This window comes from Rhopalosiphum maidis, chromosome 3, assembly GCF_003676215.2.
Source record: "Rhopalosiphum maidis isolate BTI-1 chromosome 3, ASM367621v3, whole genome shotgun sequence".
In the NCBI taxonomy this organism is placed as follows: domain Eukaryota; kingdom Metazoa; phylum Arthropoda; class Insecta; order Hemiptera; family Aphididae; genus Rhopalosiphum; species Rhopalosiphum maidis.
The window spans coordinates 43,608,834-43,626,943 of record NC_040879.1 but is presented as its reverse complement, the minus strand read 5'-3'; the positions used below and the strand labels follow the sequence as shown (position 1 = coordinate 43,626,943).

At 31.8% G+C, this 18,110-nt stretch overlaps 1 protein-coding gene across 1 annotated transcript; it reads left to right on the top strand.

Moving 5' to 3' along the window:
- Positions 1-8,496: 8,496 nt before the first annotated feature.
- Positions 8,497-14,106, top strand: LOC113558585 (protein lines). Its single transcript, XM_026964080.1, has 2 exons — positions 8,497-8,929; positions 11,585-14,106. Exon 2 carries the CDS (start codon positions 11,608-11,610, stop codon positions 13,417-13,419), a length of 1,812 nt encoding a protein of 603 aa, XP_026819881.1. The 5' UTR covers positions 8,497-8,929; positions 11,585-11,607; the 3' UTR covers positions 13,420-14,106.
- Positions 14,107-18,110: the final 4,004 nt, after the last annotated feature.

Below are 18,110 nucleotides of genomic sequence, written 5' to 3'. Positions count from 1 at the left end.
TGTATGTATTTGGTGGTGTACGTTTTATAATTGGTAACTGAATACATCCAGACGTAATTCTAACGGCCCCAGTAAAATATATAAATATTGGACTGTGATACGTGCAATATTAAAAACGCTGTAGACTTAACAAATACGGACAATACGGTAAGTACTCATTTATTAATAAAATAACCATAATCATAGTATTCTATCTATTGTTGGTTTTGCCACGCAGCTAATAGAAATTAAAATGAAAGCCTTTCACTATATATAGTCTATAATATATAAATAGTAGGTATTAGCCATAAGGCGAATACAACGGTTTCGTGAATAATATGATTGGTTACACACTGTTTAGCAGCTGCCCAGACACATTAAACTAAAAAGTGTATTGTTTGTTGGACAATAATAATAAGATTGGTGGTGCAAACGTGAAAAAAATAATTTACATATAGCGTTTACGAGTACAAACGCACTGCTTCAGGAATTCGGAAATTCATAACGTCATACGTCATCATACTCATCCAAAACCGTCTCGAGTCTTGTTGTAATATAGCCATTTACTAATTTTCTAAAAGCATCGAGTGTGCTGATGAAATAACAATAATAAGACCGATATTACGGAGTTATTATAATATAATATAATTTATAATCGTAATTATTTTAATATCGGATGAACATTAACGTCATTAAGTAATTGAATTACTGCAATTCTAATAATCTTATATACGATATAGCAAAATGTATAAATGTACTAATATACTATTGTATTATTACTGTCGTCGTTTGTTTTTATTTGAAACTGTGCTCGGTGACAATTACATACTATAATATTCTCTGGTGCATTGCTGAATTCGCTGATTTCATCATTTGAATTCTATGAACGCCTTCATTTGGGTTCTTTTTTTTATTTTTGTAAATAGGTATTGCGGTGACATTTTGATTCCTGTGGCGACTCTGTCGTTATATAATTCTAATGGTGATGCATTGATCCTCGTCCTCGTTCTGCGAATTGTGCGTCTTATTTTTACAGACCGTATATCAATCATAAAATATAACTAGAACTAAATGCAATACGACACATGTGGTCAACAATACATCAGACATCTTGTAATCGGAATCCCATACTTACTCTATGAATTTATGGTACAACGATTACAACGTACGGACTATAGTTTACTCTAAAACATAATGGTATATATGTACGTAATATAAAATGCGCATTGTACGTGATTGTAGGTTGTATGTAGTTAATAGTATGTAGATGCGAAGATACCGAAGACGTTTAAAAACGTAACTACGTATTTTACCATAAACTATTGCTATAATAGTAGTTTTAAATGCAAGAATATGCGACGAGAGAGAAATAAAAATAAAAATTCCTGTTTTTGTCTTCTAATCGCAATATCCGGCTGTACGTGTATAATTGGTACGCTTTCGGGTTTCGGGTTTCAGAAAATATCAATAAAGTTTGAGCCCTACAACTTACTGTAGTTCCCCAACAATAACAGGCGCATGCAAAATATCCAAACAACAATGCCGTGCTAAAAGTGTAGTTTAATTGGAAATCGCGTGTAAAGATAAAATAAGTAACGGAAAAAAAAAAAATCTCACACGAGTATTCAAAATTTATTTAGTGTGTACGCGTTCGGGGCATGTCAATAAAGTCCGTGCCCATAACATGTTAAAAATTCACCTGAAAAATGTTCAAAACCTAAATACTTGAACGCAAAATAAAACAATTCTCCGAGTAGAATCGCCGCACACATCGCCGCCACGTCAAACACCCGTGTAATATACGCCTTTCGGCGTGGGGGGATGTATCGGACGATAAAGTTCGAGCCCCAACAATGACGACAACAATGACAGACGACAGTCAATACGCCGAGGTGTAATACAATGTCAACAGTGTGACACCTGCGCGTGTGTGTGACAACGATCTCGTATACATTATTATTATTATTATTGTTAATATTCCACGCGAACCACCCCCCCCCTCCCCTAACTATTATAATAACGAAATGTTCAGCTGTAATATACTACATAATGTGCGCGTTTAACAGCAATAATACGACCGATATCGTTATAACGTACAGGCGTGTATATTGTTATTATAACCGGGCGCGCGGGGCCCCGTACGATAATAATAATAGTAATAATAATAATAATAATATTATAATATTATTACAATATAATATCGGTATCACACGCGGCGTACACGCGCGCGCGCGTGCGCCGGCGTGTCGGCCGCGGCGGCGGCGGCGGCGGCGGCGTACAGGATCATGATCTGAGGTTGGCACGTATATACATGCAGACAAAGTGGTTTCAAAACGACCTCCACCCGTACCAATTGTGTGCGGGTCCGCGTGTGCGTGTGTGCGTGTGCTCGCTCGGCCGGGGAGAGGAAGAGAAGTGAAATAGGAAAAAAAAAAACGGAAAAAAAAAAGAGCCATCCGAAAACCGGTATGTACCGCCGGACGCGCTTTACAAGTCGACCCGACGCGCATATAATATTATATTATGTTGTGTGTGTGTGCGTGTGTGTGTAGTAGAGGTACGTCGTACAATAATGCGTGTGCGAGTGTGCGCGTGTGTGTGCGTGTGTTTGTCCGCCGCGTGTCTGAGGCCCGCGACCGCGTGCGCGCGAGTGCGGGCCGTTGCCCGTGTGTGTGTGTACATCATACCTGTTGCGGGCGCGCATACATACATACACCTGTTGCGCGTATATATATATATATACTACACGCACACACATACCCGTCGTCGTCGTCGCCGCCGCCGCCGTATACATAAAGGTACACACACATACCTAGTTAAAACATTACAGTCATTAGATTCCATATATGCATATTACAATATAATATATCGTGCCCGCATGTGTGTATGCACATATGATGCCGGCGCTCGCGTGTGTGTTATTTATAATACATATTATACGCGTACGTTTCGTGATGAGTATAAAATAATATTATAATATAATAGGCTTGTGTGTGTGGCGGTGATTTTTCGTCGAGAAGTATTGACGTTATCGCGACGCCGCCGCCTTCGAAGTGGGCATAATTTTTTAATAACAATAATTTTTTTTCTTACCGCGAGCAGTCGTATATGCGGCGGTGGTGGTGGGTATTATGGGCATACGTTTATTATTATTATTATATAGGCACCTCTGCGCACATTATACGCACACACGCGCATAACAGCATTATTATTACCATTACGAGTGTACATGTACGATATTATAATATTATGTGCGAGTATTATACGCGTCATATTGTTTTTACCGCGGCGGGAAAAAACAAAAACCCGGTTCGTTGAACTAAAATAATATTATATTACGATATAATATTCAGCTATGGTGTTACACAATATTATTATATTATTGCAATAATATTTGTTTTGTGCGAAACGCGCGCGCTTTAAAAATCATATTACATATTACGCGGTATTACATATTATTGTCATTATTGGATGAATAAAATATAATGTGCTGCAATGTCGCGCGGAAAACGCAACGGGCAGCGTACGCGTATTATTGTATTATATTATAATTAACAAGACAATATCCTCGCCTATTATATGCGTCTGTTGTATACGTCCCCGTCATACGACCATTATGATATAGGTACATTATATTATTATTACATCGTTACTCGACACACTTCAAAAAAAAAAAAAGAACCACTCGCAGTACACTTATGATGCCCATACCACCGCCTACCTACATAATATTATATATGTATATATATACGTCCTCTACCTACTATTTTGTTTTTATCTCTATTGTTTCCAGTTGTTCGTACCGTGTGATAAAATTGTTTTACTTTTTCTTTTTCTTATTATTTGGAGTGTAGTTACACACACCTACCTGATTTGTGTTCTCAAATCATTTCCGATTTAACGTCAGTGGCGGATCCAGAGGGGGGCGATTGGGGCAAACGCCCCCCCTCCGTTCTCTCAAAAAAAAAAATAGTTTAAGTCCCTGATTTTAGTTTTTGACGTAATTATACTTCAAGGGTAACAAAATTATAGTGATATATTTTTTTATTACTATTATCTACTATAAAAAATATTTTTTTTTTGTTCTGTTCGAGACTGTGAAAAATAACATATGTATGTACCTAAATAAATACTTTATCAAAATGAATGTGTGCCCTTTAAAAATCGCCCCCCCCCCTGTTATCTTGGTTTGGATCCACCCCTGTTTAACGTATACAATATAATACGACGGTATACTACACAACACGACACGGGTGTACTGGGTGATAATACGCGCCGCGCATTATACACACATATACGCTTTATCGAAAAACCTATACGGCATGATAATATCATGCATTATAGCATTTGTCCAAATCTATATACTATAACAGCGGTTTCCAAACTGGGAGGCGCGAGCTTTTGGCAGGGGAGGCGTGAGCCGCGTGGTAAATATTTACTGTTAACTTATATTGTCATAGAAATAAAAATGTTTGTATATTTAAATACTAGTAATTTGTAATTAAATTTTTTATGGGGGGGGGGGGGCGCAATTATTTTTTTTAATTTTTAGGGTGGCGTGAACTAAACAGTTTGGGAATCGCTGTACTATAATATATTATTATAAAGCCGATGAAGAGTTTGTATGTTATTATGTTTGAAGCCGTTAGTCTCAGCGACTACGACTGGACCGATTGCGATAAAAGTATTATATCATCAATAGATCCCTTATAATATGCTGAGGGTGTTTTTAGCTTTTTTTTCAACTGTTATGGGCTGCTATTAGAGCGGATAATTCGTGCTTGTCTTGAAAAATCGAATATTTTATTGGTTACACTTATAAAATTTAAAAACAAATTGATTCGAACTAGCCCAACCGCCGAGCGTTGCTCTGAGACTTTTTCAAATAAAATAAAATTACATAATATTTTTAATAATTATTGTTCGTTATTCAAATGTATATATTATACAACAAAAGGCAATGTCTGTATGTCTGTTACTTATAGACTAAACAACTACTCGACCGATTTTGACTTAAGTTTCTTAGATTGTTTTTAGATCTATCCAGTATAAGTTTAGAAAGTAGTTTGGATCACGTTCGAAAATATACCAAGTGCTGTATTATATAGTATATCCAATTCGCTACGTTCGGATTGTAAAAATCGGTAAAATGAGTTCATAAAATGAGATAGGTACGCCGATGAAGATTTACCGTGAATTGAGCTTCGCTAAAACCGAAATACACTGTAAATGTAGCGCCGTATTTTATGCAGTTATATATAGATAAATAAATACAAATCACGACAATATATCATTGGCTAGTTTATAATAGAAAACAGTATTGTTCCGAAGGATATCAATAATTGCATTATTATCAGTAGGTACTGTGACTGCAATTAAATAAAACTACAGCAAACGACACTTTTGAGAGCTTTTCAGAACCGTTTTTTTTTATAAAAAAAAAATCTTATTGTTAACGCAATAACGCTCAATAGTTTTTTTATTTAATCATTTTCAAACAATAATTTGTACATCGATTAATAAACAAAGCTTGTACTATATACATATACAGTTTTAATTAACGGCACGAGTAAATCTTGTAGAATTATAGTTCTAAAATCACTTAAGCCTTAAGCTATATAGGCACTAATATATTGTACGTATGTATAATATACCTACTATGTAGGTAACGATCGTTAAGGTGTTTCGTTGTGTATAAACGTAAAAACTATAAAATAACACTTTTATTTTACAGATAAAAATAAGACTAATGTTCGTTTAACAGTACCTAGTATTTTTCTTTATGAATATTTATTAAGCTTATAAGTGTTTTAATAACCGGATGAATGTTTACACTATATGATTTTTAAAGTTTTTTTTTTAATAAAAATAAAATCGTGTAACAAATAAATTATCATTGATTTAATACGTCTCCTTCTCTTTTAATACTCTATTAATCTACAGGCTACAATGCATGTACAAAGTACCATGAAAGTACCGATCTGTCGACGCGTATTTCTCAATTGTCATGCGGGATTTTGTCTCTTTTAGAAAATATCAATTCCAATAAATCAAAATGAACCTTCTCGCCCTCCGCCCATACACCGGTGAAAATCAAAAACCAATAAATTTTGTAAATTCTCTGTGAAGACTTGACTAAAGAAAATGTGTCTAGAGACGGTGACGGTCAATGGGTACGTACCTACCTGACAGGTGTGAACTGTTTGACCGCTATTTGAAATATTATACGTTGTATTGTTGTATAGTATGATCATAAAAACGACTCTTTAATCTTTTACACCCTTTTTGTTGCTATATTACACGCGTTATAGACTTATAGTGACTTTACCTTTTCTACAATTAAAATGTTTTTTTTTTGTTTGTATACTTGCAAACACGTGACCATCAAACAATAAACGAAAAATAATCGTCGGTCGATACAGTACTCGTCGTTGTGTAATGTCATACATTATCGTTTACTCGTATATACAAGTTGGAGGAATCTTTTGCATGTACTTTATATAATATACGACTATAGCTTTTAAAATATTGAATAGTGATTTAAAGGTATAAACCTTCAAGTAAAACTTATTTATGTTTATAAAATCTGCGTTTTTTTGTAATTTTTCACATTTTATTGTTGAAATGTAAATCTCTTCAGTATAAGTAAGTATTACCTATACTCCATAAAATTCTCTCCCATCCCGCGCTTGGCGCAAAAATATTGTTTAACGCAATAACTGCTGCAGAAATTACATTATTAATTAATTTGATATGGTCGAAAATCGTGAACATTGCAATTTATTATTTTGGTACGAAAATTGTGTAGTATTATCAATGGTGAATGGTGAATAATGATATGTGCATATATATATATTGTACAATTATGCTGACATGGAGTCAAAATATTTTGTTTACTTATTAAAAAAAAAAACCTACACCAATATAATATTAAGAATCGCTTCAATAAGGTAGTTGTTGTTATTTGATATTTACTTACACGAACAGATATCAATTGATATTTACCTACATGTATATTAGGTATCACACGATATTTACTTATATACACAAGAGTTTGTATTTTAAACAAAGATTGAAGTACCTATTTGTTTGAATAGCACGATGAGTAAATGAGTTAAACCCTACTATGTATTATATTATACATAATATTGTTATATGCATATGTGGCGGAACAGTACCTACGCAATTTGAAAAATTTTAAGCACCGTCGTCGCCCACTCGCTCGCCATTTGTATAGATAGGTATTTGAAACTTTTACAAGACGTAACAATAAAGGTATTTCACGCAAGGTCAGACTAATCGTACGACGGTTTATGCGCTCGCTGCGGTTTAGATTTATTGATGTAGGTACCTATTTTTTTTTTCGTTTGAGCGGGTAGGTTTTTATTTTTAAAATTGACCAATTCCGAAAAGAAACGAAACATAATGCAACCATGACGGATACGAGTTACGAACGACTCGAACGAGCACAAAGGGAAGACCTTCAAAGGTGTTTTTGTAGACGTTTTTACCCCATCGCGAGTCAGGTAACTGGATACCTGTTTGATTGATATTCGATTTAGAAACAAGAATAACATTGGGATTTCGAACAGAACACGAGGTTTAAATTTCATTACACATCCTAAAGATTATAATATACACTTAAGTTTGCCTTAACCGTGTCCGAAACAAACATAAACATGTTTGGGTACCGAAATCACGAAAACGGTAGGAAGAGAGTTATCGTAAAGCTATGGAACACCAAAGTTCGAAACGCAAGCACTGACGGTACTCGAAAGTCGCATGTATGCCTGTGTGGTATACATTGTTATAATACATAATACATAAAAACGGTTACTGGTCCGGTACATTTTATTCCGACGGCGTATGCGCGAAGCTTTCCGAGGAACGGAACGCGGCGAGAGAACCGACCGGCGGTCGTCGTCACGTTGGCAGTTTTGTCGAAATTCCGGTAGCCCGCCGTCGACGGTCGTGTCGGCCGGCGGCGGCACCGAGGCGAGCGAGCAACGGCCGACAAGTCGCGTCGTCGTCCGCTCGGTATGCCGCGCGCTCGCTTGTGCTGTAAAATTATTTATTATCATCGTCATATTATAGTATTATATCGTGTGGCCGCCGAACGCGATTGGCAACACTGCAGCGGCCGCGCCGCCGGGCGACACGGTTATTCCGACGCGGCCGCGGCTATATGGTATAATATCATTATATATATATATATATACGTACGTTACACGATAATAATAGTAATAGTAATAATAATGATAATATTCTTTGCGTTCGCGGCTCGCGTGCATACGTGTATAATGTAATATGACGGCCGCTTCCCCCACCACTCGCCCTCCGACCGGTCGTACCGCGCGACCGCCCGCCGACGAAGGCCTTCAATTATTCCCATAAGCTACGCCGCCGCCGCCGCCGCAATGAGGTTACCGCCGCCGCCACCACCGCGCCACCGTCGGGTGCGCGCCGCGCGTTTCCGCCAATCCGTCGGGCCGCGCGGCAGTCACGAACAACGTCGGCAACCGTCGACGTCGCACAGTCGCACGTCGCTGCCGCCGCCGCCGCCGCTTCACGCTCGTACATTACGTACGCGAACGGGTTGAAATCAAATTCTTCCTCTATCACGTCTTATCGCAGCGTACGACCCGCGATAAATACCAGAGCGATAACGCGCGTGCGCGCGCCCCCGACCGCCGCCCCGTCAGACGGTCGCGATGTATCGCGGCTGAGGGGCCCTGTCCGGACGATAGCCGTGCATGCGACGTCCGTGTGTACGACGACGGGCCCGCCGTGAGCTGCCACGGCCGCGTGTGCTGTTCGCCGGACCGCAGACGCCGCCTCCGCCACCGCCGCCGCCGCCGCCGAAGAGGACGACGACGACGACGACGGGCGGAAAGCGCGACGATCACAATGCCGCCTCCCCCACGGACGATTTCGTGACGACGGCTTTTGAGTGAGTGTCCGCACAGTTTCCTATTTTAATCGTCTTGTACAATATACGGGTAACGGACGTTACGGGTACGGACGTCCGACACGGCAATGGTTGCGTTGTGCCGGACCGGTATTCCTACGGCGTAACACCGGCAGCCGTACAATATGGCCACGGCTGCAATCCGCAGACGGCGACCGGTCGACCCATTTTGAACTTTTGGCGCGCCCGCGCCGAGCTTTGCGCGCGCTCTCACTCATCTCCTCCGTCCGCCCCTTCGCTCTCTCCGATTCTTTTTCAAATCATTTCGTTTCGTTCGACCGTCCTTTTTTCATTATGCTGCAACTTGTTGATAGGTACCTTTACCTACTTTTTTTTTTATTTATTTTTTATCCGTTTTGGCACTAACACATTGATTGAGCATTGCCAATGATTATATTATTTCTCTACACATCTGTCACTATCCATAATTTAGTTTATCAAGCTACTAAGGTAGGGGATTGCAGTGTATTGAGTACTAATTATTTGTAAAAATTTGGAGAGTGGTTCTAATTTTTGGCTACCAGGACTTTAACTAGAGCACAAAATTCTATTGTCCCATCAATTCAAAATTCAAAAATTAGAATCTAAAAAGTTTTTGATGTTTAAAATAAATTTGAAAAGCTAAATAAACATTTAGGTGATTTAAAAATTGTAAATGTTACTCTGAAAATGTTTTAAATTGGGTAGGTTTTTAATTATTAAAATTAAATATTCCTAATTATAATACACTTAGTATTTATCAAACATGAAATATTTTAATTCTTATTCATACATTTTTTCAATTAAATTGAAGAGTAGGTACCTACAGGTACATACTCATAATTTGTGGTACTAAATAGTATTTAAAGGTAGATTAGGTGTTAGTAGATGTATTTTATGCTTACACATAGGCAGGTATCAAATAAAATATTACAACAAAAAATTTCATAGATACTTATCTAGTAACTTTAAAAAGTTATTTTCTTTAAATATTGATTTGTTAATAATTTGATACATGATATGTTTTCTCATTTGAATGAGTCCTATATATTTAACTTTCACTTAGGCAAATACCAACATTTTGTTATATATATCAATTTTTTTTCACTGTTACTAATATAATGTCTATAGACTAAAATAGATTTATTGTGTTATGGTCATTAAAATCTAAGCATAGGGTTGTCTTCTAGTTCTCAACTCTAAGAATTAATAGGTAGAATAATTTACTTAGATATGTCACATTAGTATGATAATTTACTGATTTATAATAATATGAATAGAAATTACCAGTCTAGTAGATTATTTCCCCAATTAATAATCAATGACAAAACTGGAATGTATCTATATCCAGTTGTTTTTAATAAAGATATTTTTATCTTACATCTAAAAAATGACCATATTAGTACCTATCTTATTTAAATTATGAAGTAATTTGAAAGCAGCTTCAGTTTAGAGAGTAGGATTTGTTGTGTCAAATGTAATATAATTGGACCAGAATTATTTTTATTAAAATACAATTGATACCTATTATTTATTTAATATTATATACAATTTTAAATATTAAATATAGCAACTATAACACTATAAAAAAAAATAAGTTGTATTAAATTACATATAAGATATAATTTAGTTATTTTCTATTAATACCCAGTCTAATTAAACTAGATATACATAAATTACAATCCATTACAATTTACAGTTAAGACCATACTTTTATAATGAAAACAAATTTAAAAAATGTATTTAGGTTTAGGAACCTACCTTTCTGTCTAGAAAGTTAAAATTTAAGTACTATACATACATTTTAGATTATCTTATGATAATAACACAATTTGTGATCATTTCAAGGCCAATTTATTATTTGATTTTAAGTATATTTAGTGCCATTTTAAAGTATATTTTTATAATTATATATACTTTATTAAACATATTGTGTATGAACCTTGGTATTTTTACATTAATTTTATATCTACCTAATATAAAGTATATTTTTTTTTAATGTTAATAGAACTCAATAGAATTATCATACTAATTTTATGAAATAAATTGATTAGGTATACCTAACAGCTTAATTTTATTAAAAAAAAAAAATGTAACATACTAAGTACCATATATATTTTTTGTTTTTAAAGGCAACTTATTAAAGATTTTATAATTAAATATTCCTTTGTATTACAATTTACAATTTATATTCCATTTTTATTATACAAATATATGAATATATTTAAAAAAAATAATTTAATTAAATTTTTTCTTTTAATTCATTGGCTTGTTTACTTTTGAATTAGCTAATCTTGATAATATTCCAGATTTTCATAGAGATTTTAATTTTAATACTATTTTGACAACAGTTATAACTATTTTTTTCTTAAATTCTATTGTTCTATAAAAAAAAATTGCTATAAAGATATGTGTATACCTTAGTTTAAATTCAATAAACAAATTTGCAGCAGACTTGAATCCAAAAACATTAATACAAAAAAAAAAAAAAAATATAGTATTTGGTTTTGTAGCTCATAATATAATACACCTCATACAGATACAATTATTTCTCTATACATTTACCAAGAAATATCATTATTCTTAGGTGTCTACTATTGAATCTTTATTATATTTGGGTACAAATATTAATTTTATTGAATTATTTATCTGTTTTAGATTTTTGAGCTGTTTTTGGGAGTATGGAAGAACAAGAAACTATGAACAAAACATTGCCACTTGCTAAGAAGCAGAAAATTAATGACAGTGAATATCGTTTGGTAGATTTAAACGTTGATACAATTAGTTTAAACTTGACAAAGCATTGTCTGTGTCAATTACCCGAAACATGCATGCTAAAAGAAGTTTTTAGGGTCTCAAATGTTAGTAGTTGGAGTAAAGAACGGCTTTTAAATTTTTTAAGTTCAGCTCGGTTAACTTGTGACATTGCTCTCAAACAACAATCAGAAGGCACTATATGTACTAGTGTTGAGCGGCTAAGCAATTACTTGATTTCTAATAAAACAGGTATAGTAAACGAAGTTGTATCTTTACTTACACGAACAGATCCTTACATATCATATGCAGCAAGTAATGCTTTAGCAGAAATATTTGTGTGTTCGCAAAATAAAATAGACAATGTATGGGTGGAGGAGTTGACAGATTTATTTCTCCGTCGATCTCCAGAAACTTTATGTCCTGTTATAGCAGTTTTTAAACGTGTATTGTGTTGGAGAGATTCATTAATGAATGATAATGAAAAAAATATCAAGATGCCTGAAAATTGTGTTAGCAGAAAAGTTATTTTTGAAGACGATGAAATTGAGATGGATGATGAATTTGGAATAAGCCTAGTTAAAACTAAAGTTATTGAAGTTTTACAAACTCAATGGCAAATGATAGTATTGAAATTTATTAGGTATATGTCATCTTTTGACCACTGTACAGATCTTAATAATGAGCAATTCGATCATAAAATGGGTCATATTGCTATTATAGAATTTATCAAGTTATGGACATCCATGGTTTCTATTAAAACTAATCTGAATGTTATGAACATTAAATACTTTTATGCAGATTTAGGACAAATGCTCATTCTTTTGAGGCGGCCAAAAGTCCAACCAGTAGTTTGGAAGAATATTATTAATCTTTTCAATGAAAGTTTATGTTACACTACTACATTGGCTGTACAAGGTACTATGCAAGAAGAACCTTGTATGTTAGCTAGAGAATTGGTTAAGGTTGTCAAAACTAAAAATATGTTGAATAACATGCCGTTTAGAAAAGGTCCTGGAGAATTTGGAGGAGGAGAAGAAGATGAAGGAGATAAAAAATTATTACAAGACACAGTCTTATTAATTTTAAAAGCAGTGGCTACAATCATCAAGGAAACAAAAAATGAATCATCATCCAGTGATTCTTCATCTGATGAATCAGAAGATTCTGAAGAAATAGATGCTGAGATGGCAATAATTGAAAGTAGTGTCAATGAAGTTTTACGGAAGCTTGACACATGTGTTAAGAAGTGTATGTCTTATCTACCTGAAACTCCAATTGCTCAGTGGATTGTACAGTTATTTTCTGATCGCAATGATGTACTTATTGAGAGTATGGTTTGTACCCTTGATATTTCACTGGTATTATGTTATCGTCGTAACTCTTTACCGATGCTACGTCAAGTGCTAAATCCCACTGCTAGTTTAGTTGAATTCTTACAAACATCATCTTATAATAATGATTTAAATGAATTGATATTAGATTTATTGTTGGGTAGTGACACTAGTTTTCTGTTGTATATTATGCGAATGTTGAAATTCATTTGCAATAGGTGGTCAGAGTTTTGTCTTTGTTGTGATACAAAATTGCAAAGCACAATGGCTACATTGATGGGCTTACAAACAAGTCTTGATCAACTCATTAAAAATAATTTAACTCCTTACAATCTTAATCCAGTATTAAGGTTGTTAGTTAAATGTAATGAGTTGTATTCAGGTATAGCTGTAATAAACATTTAAATGACCCTTATTACTATGTTTTTTATTTTATAAATATATTTTTGATATTTAAGTAACCATATTTTTATTCAATACAAATTTTATTTTCCTAATTTAAAGTTTTATGTACCAAATTCTAAATTAGATTAAGGAACTATAGGTTAAGTCTATAAAAATACAATGTCGGTAAGCTGTTTTTTTCCAATTTTGTATTTAACACTTTGACCGCGACAAATCGCACATGTTCTATGCGGCGGGTGTCGACGCATCATTGACAACCTGTATTACTTTCTGAACTCTCCCAATAATACCAGCATACGTCAAGCTATTTGTTCTTGCACCACTGCACAGATAAACGGTTGAAATTGTTTAATTTTCAGTAGTTTGAAATTCTGGGTATTTTATATTTTTATTATATTTACTACTATTATTACGAAAAATATTCAGCATAGGTTAAATCATGCCGCAGTCAAAATGTTAATAATCTATTGTCAGGTTGTATGAAAAATTGATTAATTAATAGTCGAATTAAATTTAATGGACAATTACTGGCCATTTAATTATGTTTAAAGGACTTACTATTGATTCATTAAATGTGACCCAGAACATATGCATTAGATTTAGACATGAGTATTTTAATTTAAAATTGTAATAAATTGTAAATGTAATTAATTATTGTTACTAAATTTTTTATATAGTTTAATGTAAGTAGATAATTTTTTTTCAATTATTGATTGTTTCATTTTATATTTTATAGAATATAATATATTGCTAAATATATTTGTATAGTTAAACTGTTGTGAATTAAAATAATTAATATTTAGGTATGTTAAGTCTTCTGTTTTAATGTGGTATTTAAATTATTTATTTTTATAGTAAAAAGTAATATGTTAACATAAAGACTGATACATAGGAACTATATAATTTAATTAGCTTGTATTTATAAATAAGAATTTTAGCCAAGTTGCCATTGAAGAGAACTTTATTGCATAGTCTATTTATTATATATATATTTTTAGTTAAATCCACTAATTCCATACTTAAAAAATTGTAGTCTTTCCTTGTTTTATTCTTTGTTTTTATAATTTTACTAGTTACTTATCCAATCTTATTTTACTTCCTATGGTTAGAATACATTTAAATTTAGGTTATTATAGTTTTAAAGTTTTATTAATTAACTTTAAAGAATTATCTGTTTATTAAACTTCTTTTTAAATCTGTTTTAAACTATTATTCTATTTTTTCTTTTTCTTTTCTTTTTTTCTTTGTATTCTTTATAGTAATTACAAATCAATATATATACATATATATATATATATATATTTACATAGAAGTATTATGTATGTATAATGTTTTAGTATTTAAAGTTTGTAAATTATACCAATATGTGATAGTCGACGTGTCCACCATTTATGATGACCCAAAGACAACAAATCAAATGAAATTATTAGTCGTTACTGAAAATTTATATCAAGGTATATTACACTAAAAACTTATTTATATTAATAACAAATAGAATAATATAGATTATAATATTAATAATATAAAAATATAAAACAAAACAATATTGTATTTTTATAGGTATGTAACTCATAAATCTTATTTTAATATTTAGGATCTAATTTATTTTTAATTGGCACTATTAATAAATTTCCATGTTGTGAGCCCTTAGTTACTTATTATCGTTACCATGCATCAATTTATATCTAAGAGAAATACATTTTTGTTTTCAATATGAACCACATGTACTTTAGTTCTAATCATTTAAAACTTAAGTTTTAAATTTTACTTGCCCATATTATTAAAACAATAAAATTAATATAATATTAGGTAATATTAGATATTATATACAGCAGAGGTATTCAAATTAGTTCATCCCATTGTCTATTGTTTTCATAACATTTTGCTGATTCTCGAATTATGTATTAAGAACACAAAAAGATAATATTCTAACGTTTGATATTTAATTATTTATAATTGTATATATTATAAATAATTCAATTATATTAGATTACAAATTAAATAATAATTATGTATAGAATATCAATGTTTTTACCCTTCAAGCTGAGTGTTACTACTTAAACAATTAATCTCATATTAAATTTTTTCCTACTTTCTCACATATGCTACAGCTAATAAAAAAAAAATACACTCAACCAGTAGTTTCATGCACAGTTTGGGTATCTCTAAACTACAATATTACTATTTTTTAGGATCCAGTAACCTTGTTCAATAGATAATAATTGGTTTGTAATTTTTAATATAAATTGTCATTTAATAGGTAGAATAAATTAATATTCACATATTGGTATAATGCTGAGGTTTTTAGTCTGAGATTACTGCATATTATATATGCGATTTCTCATACAAAATATTCCTAATTAAAAAAAAAAAATGTATTTCTATTAGTTTATTTATTTGTTAATTTATTTATGTATTATTTTGTAAATCTATTCATTACTATATGTTAAAAAACTATTTTTATTGAATATGACCTTTACTTAAATAAATAATTTTAGATGTCTATTAAAATATAAAATTGAAATACATTATGTAATATTAATAATGTCATATAAAAACATACTTTGTATAATCAAATAAGGTAATTAATAGTGAATTATGTTGTAATTTGAATCAAAATGTGAAATAAACATTTTTTTTATAAATTCTAATAAATTCTTTTTTTACCTATAGGTATATTTATATTTATTATTATTTAAAAAAATAATTTGTGCAGGGTCTTATGTCTTATGTATAGGTAAGAGGTATTAATTAATATGAAACCAAATGTAAAGTACTTGTAGTGATCATTATTATGAGTTTCTTTTTACAAAATTACCGGGTAAGTAACAGAAATTATTAAAAAAAAAAAAAATGTTTTATATTTTGAATTTTAAACTTAACTTTTTTAAAATTTGTTTAATTCCCGAAAAACAAGATAAGTAAATTAGGTAATAATTATGAAAAATAAAAATGTATTTAAACACAATCTATTCAGAAGAACATAATCGTTATAAATATGTAAACTGAGTTAAATTAGTTTATATAGGACAATAATTTATTGTAATTAATTTAAAATATTAGTAATTCTTTACTAAATCTACTTATGTTCTTTTAATTCTTTATGGTTGTTCATTCCTAACTAATTTTAGGTTGATTAGAATTAAATCAGTACAAAATAATTTTTTAAACTATAATAAGTAGCTTAAACAATTTATAAATAAGATATATAATTTTATCAACTGTTGAATACAACAACAACATAGGTATTAGTTATTATTTATTACTAATACTGAAATATAGCAGAGCGACTTGCTGTTTTTCGCGGTTTTTTTGTCACTCATCTGTATATTATTAAAGGTGGACGACTCGTTGGAATTTATGCATTACTAAATTAGGTTAAGTCTGAGTGGTCTGACTTATATTATTAGGTGTTATGATTTATGAAAACATAGTTTAGGTTTGTTAATATATGTAATATATACAGGGATAATAAAATAAGTATTAAGTTAGTTATGAAAATTTGTTAATTTTAATAATTTATAAATATTAGAGACTTAGATGTTGTGTAACTTAATATAATAGGCTACCTATATTTCAGGGCCTAAAATACATCTAATTTCAGGGGACACACTTATTAATTTAACTATTACCTTTGGGCATTGACAGATTTCCATAGCAAAAAAAATCTGTGGAGGTTAAACTCCCATAATCTCCCCGCTTATATGTACCACTTACCTGTCACATCAATATTATTTATATGATACTGGTATTAAAAAAAAAAAAATACAAGAATAAGTTAAAAATATTTTAAATTGTGTTGAAATTCCTAAATATATGTTATTACTTATTTCTGCAATCAAAACTAAAAACACGTTATAAAACTTGGGACACACATTTGTCATTCAGGGGACTCACTTTGATTTTGAGGGCACACAGTATTTTAGGCCCCGCAGTATATTGATTTATTATAATAGCATTATAGTAATAATAATTAATAACATAATATAATATGCTTGAGTCATTACATAAGAATGTGTGATTTCACAAGCTATAAAATGTATAATGTATGGTCATGGTTCAAAATATTAAATATTTCAAAAAAATGAAAAACATTAGGTATATATTCATTAACGTTTTTATATTACACGAGTTAAAAATTAAAATATGAGATGAATACGAACGAGACCGGAGCGCAACCTGTGGCCGTTTAATCGTACAACTCTTTCCGGATGTTTTAGGTGAACACGGTACACTGAACTGAGTTGGAAGAAAGCAAAACTCTCAATTATTGACCCGGTCTTACAAACATATAATATGGATAAATTGCGTTAAGTAGGACTGATTTTGTGTTGTTCTCTTCACTTTTGTCAAAGTTATGAGCATTATCTGTGCTTAAGCATTGGCTTATTATTTTGATATATTAATTTTTAAACGAGGTATGAGTATAGAGTAGGCATATAAAATATTACAATCTAAATAGTAAAAAATGATCATGTTTCATGTATAGCTTAAAAATTAAAATACCGAAAAAAAACCAACGCACAGATCGTAATCGTATCTATCTTCATTTTGAAAATTTAAGTCAATTCATTCTAATATTAATAGCCAACAACTGATTAACATACTAAATCGGATCTACTAAAATCAAATTTGCTATGTTATTTGTAGACATATTATTATATGATCGGGTCTGACAACACCAGCTCTTC

Bases quoted from the DNA above. Each gene is read 5' to 3' on its own strand.
- LOC113558585 (XM_026964080.1), top strand. From the start codon at position 11,608: ATGGAAGAACAAGAAACTATGAACAAAACATTGCCACTTGCTAAGAAG.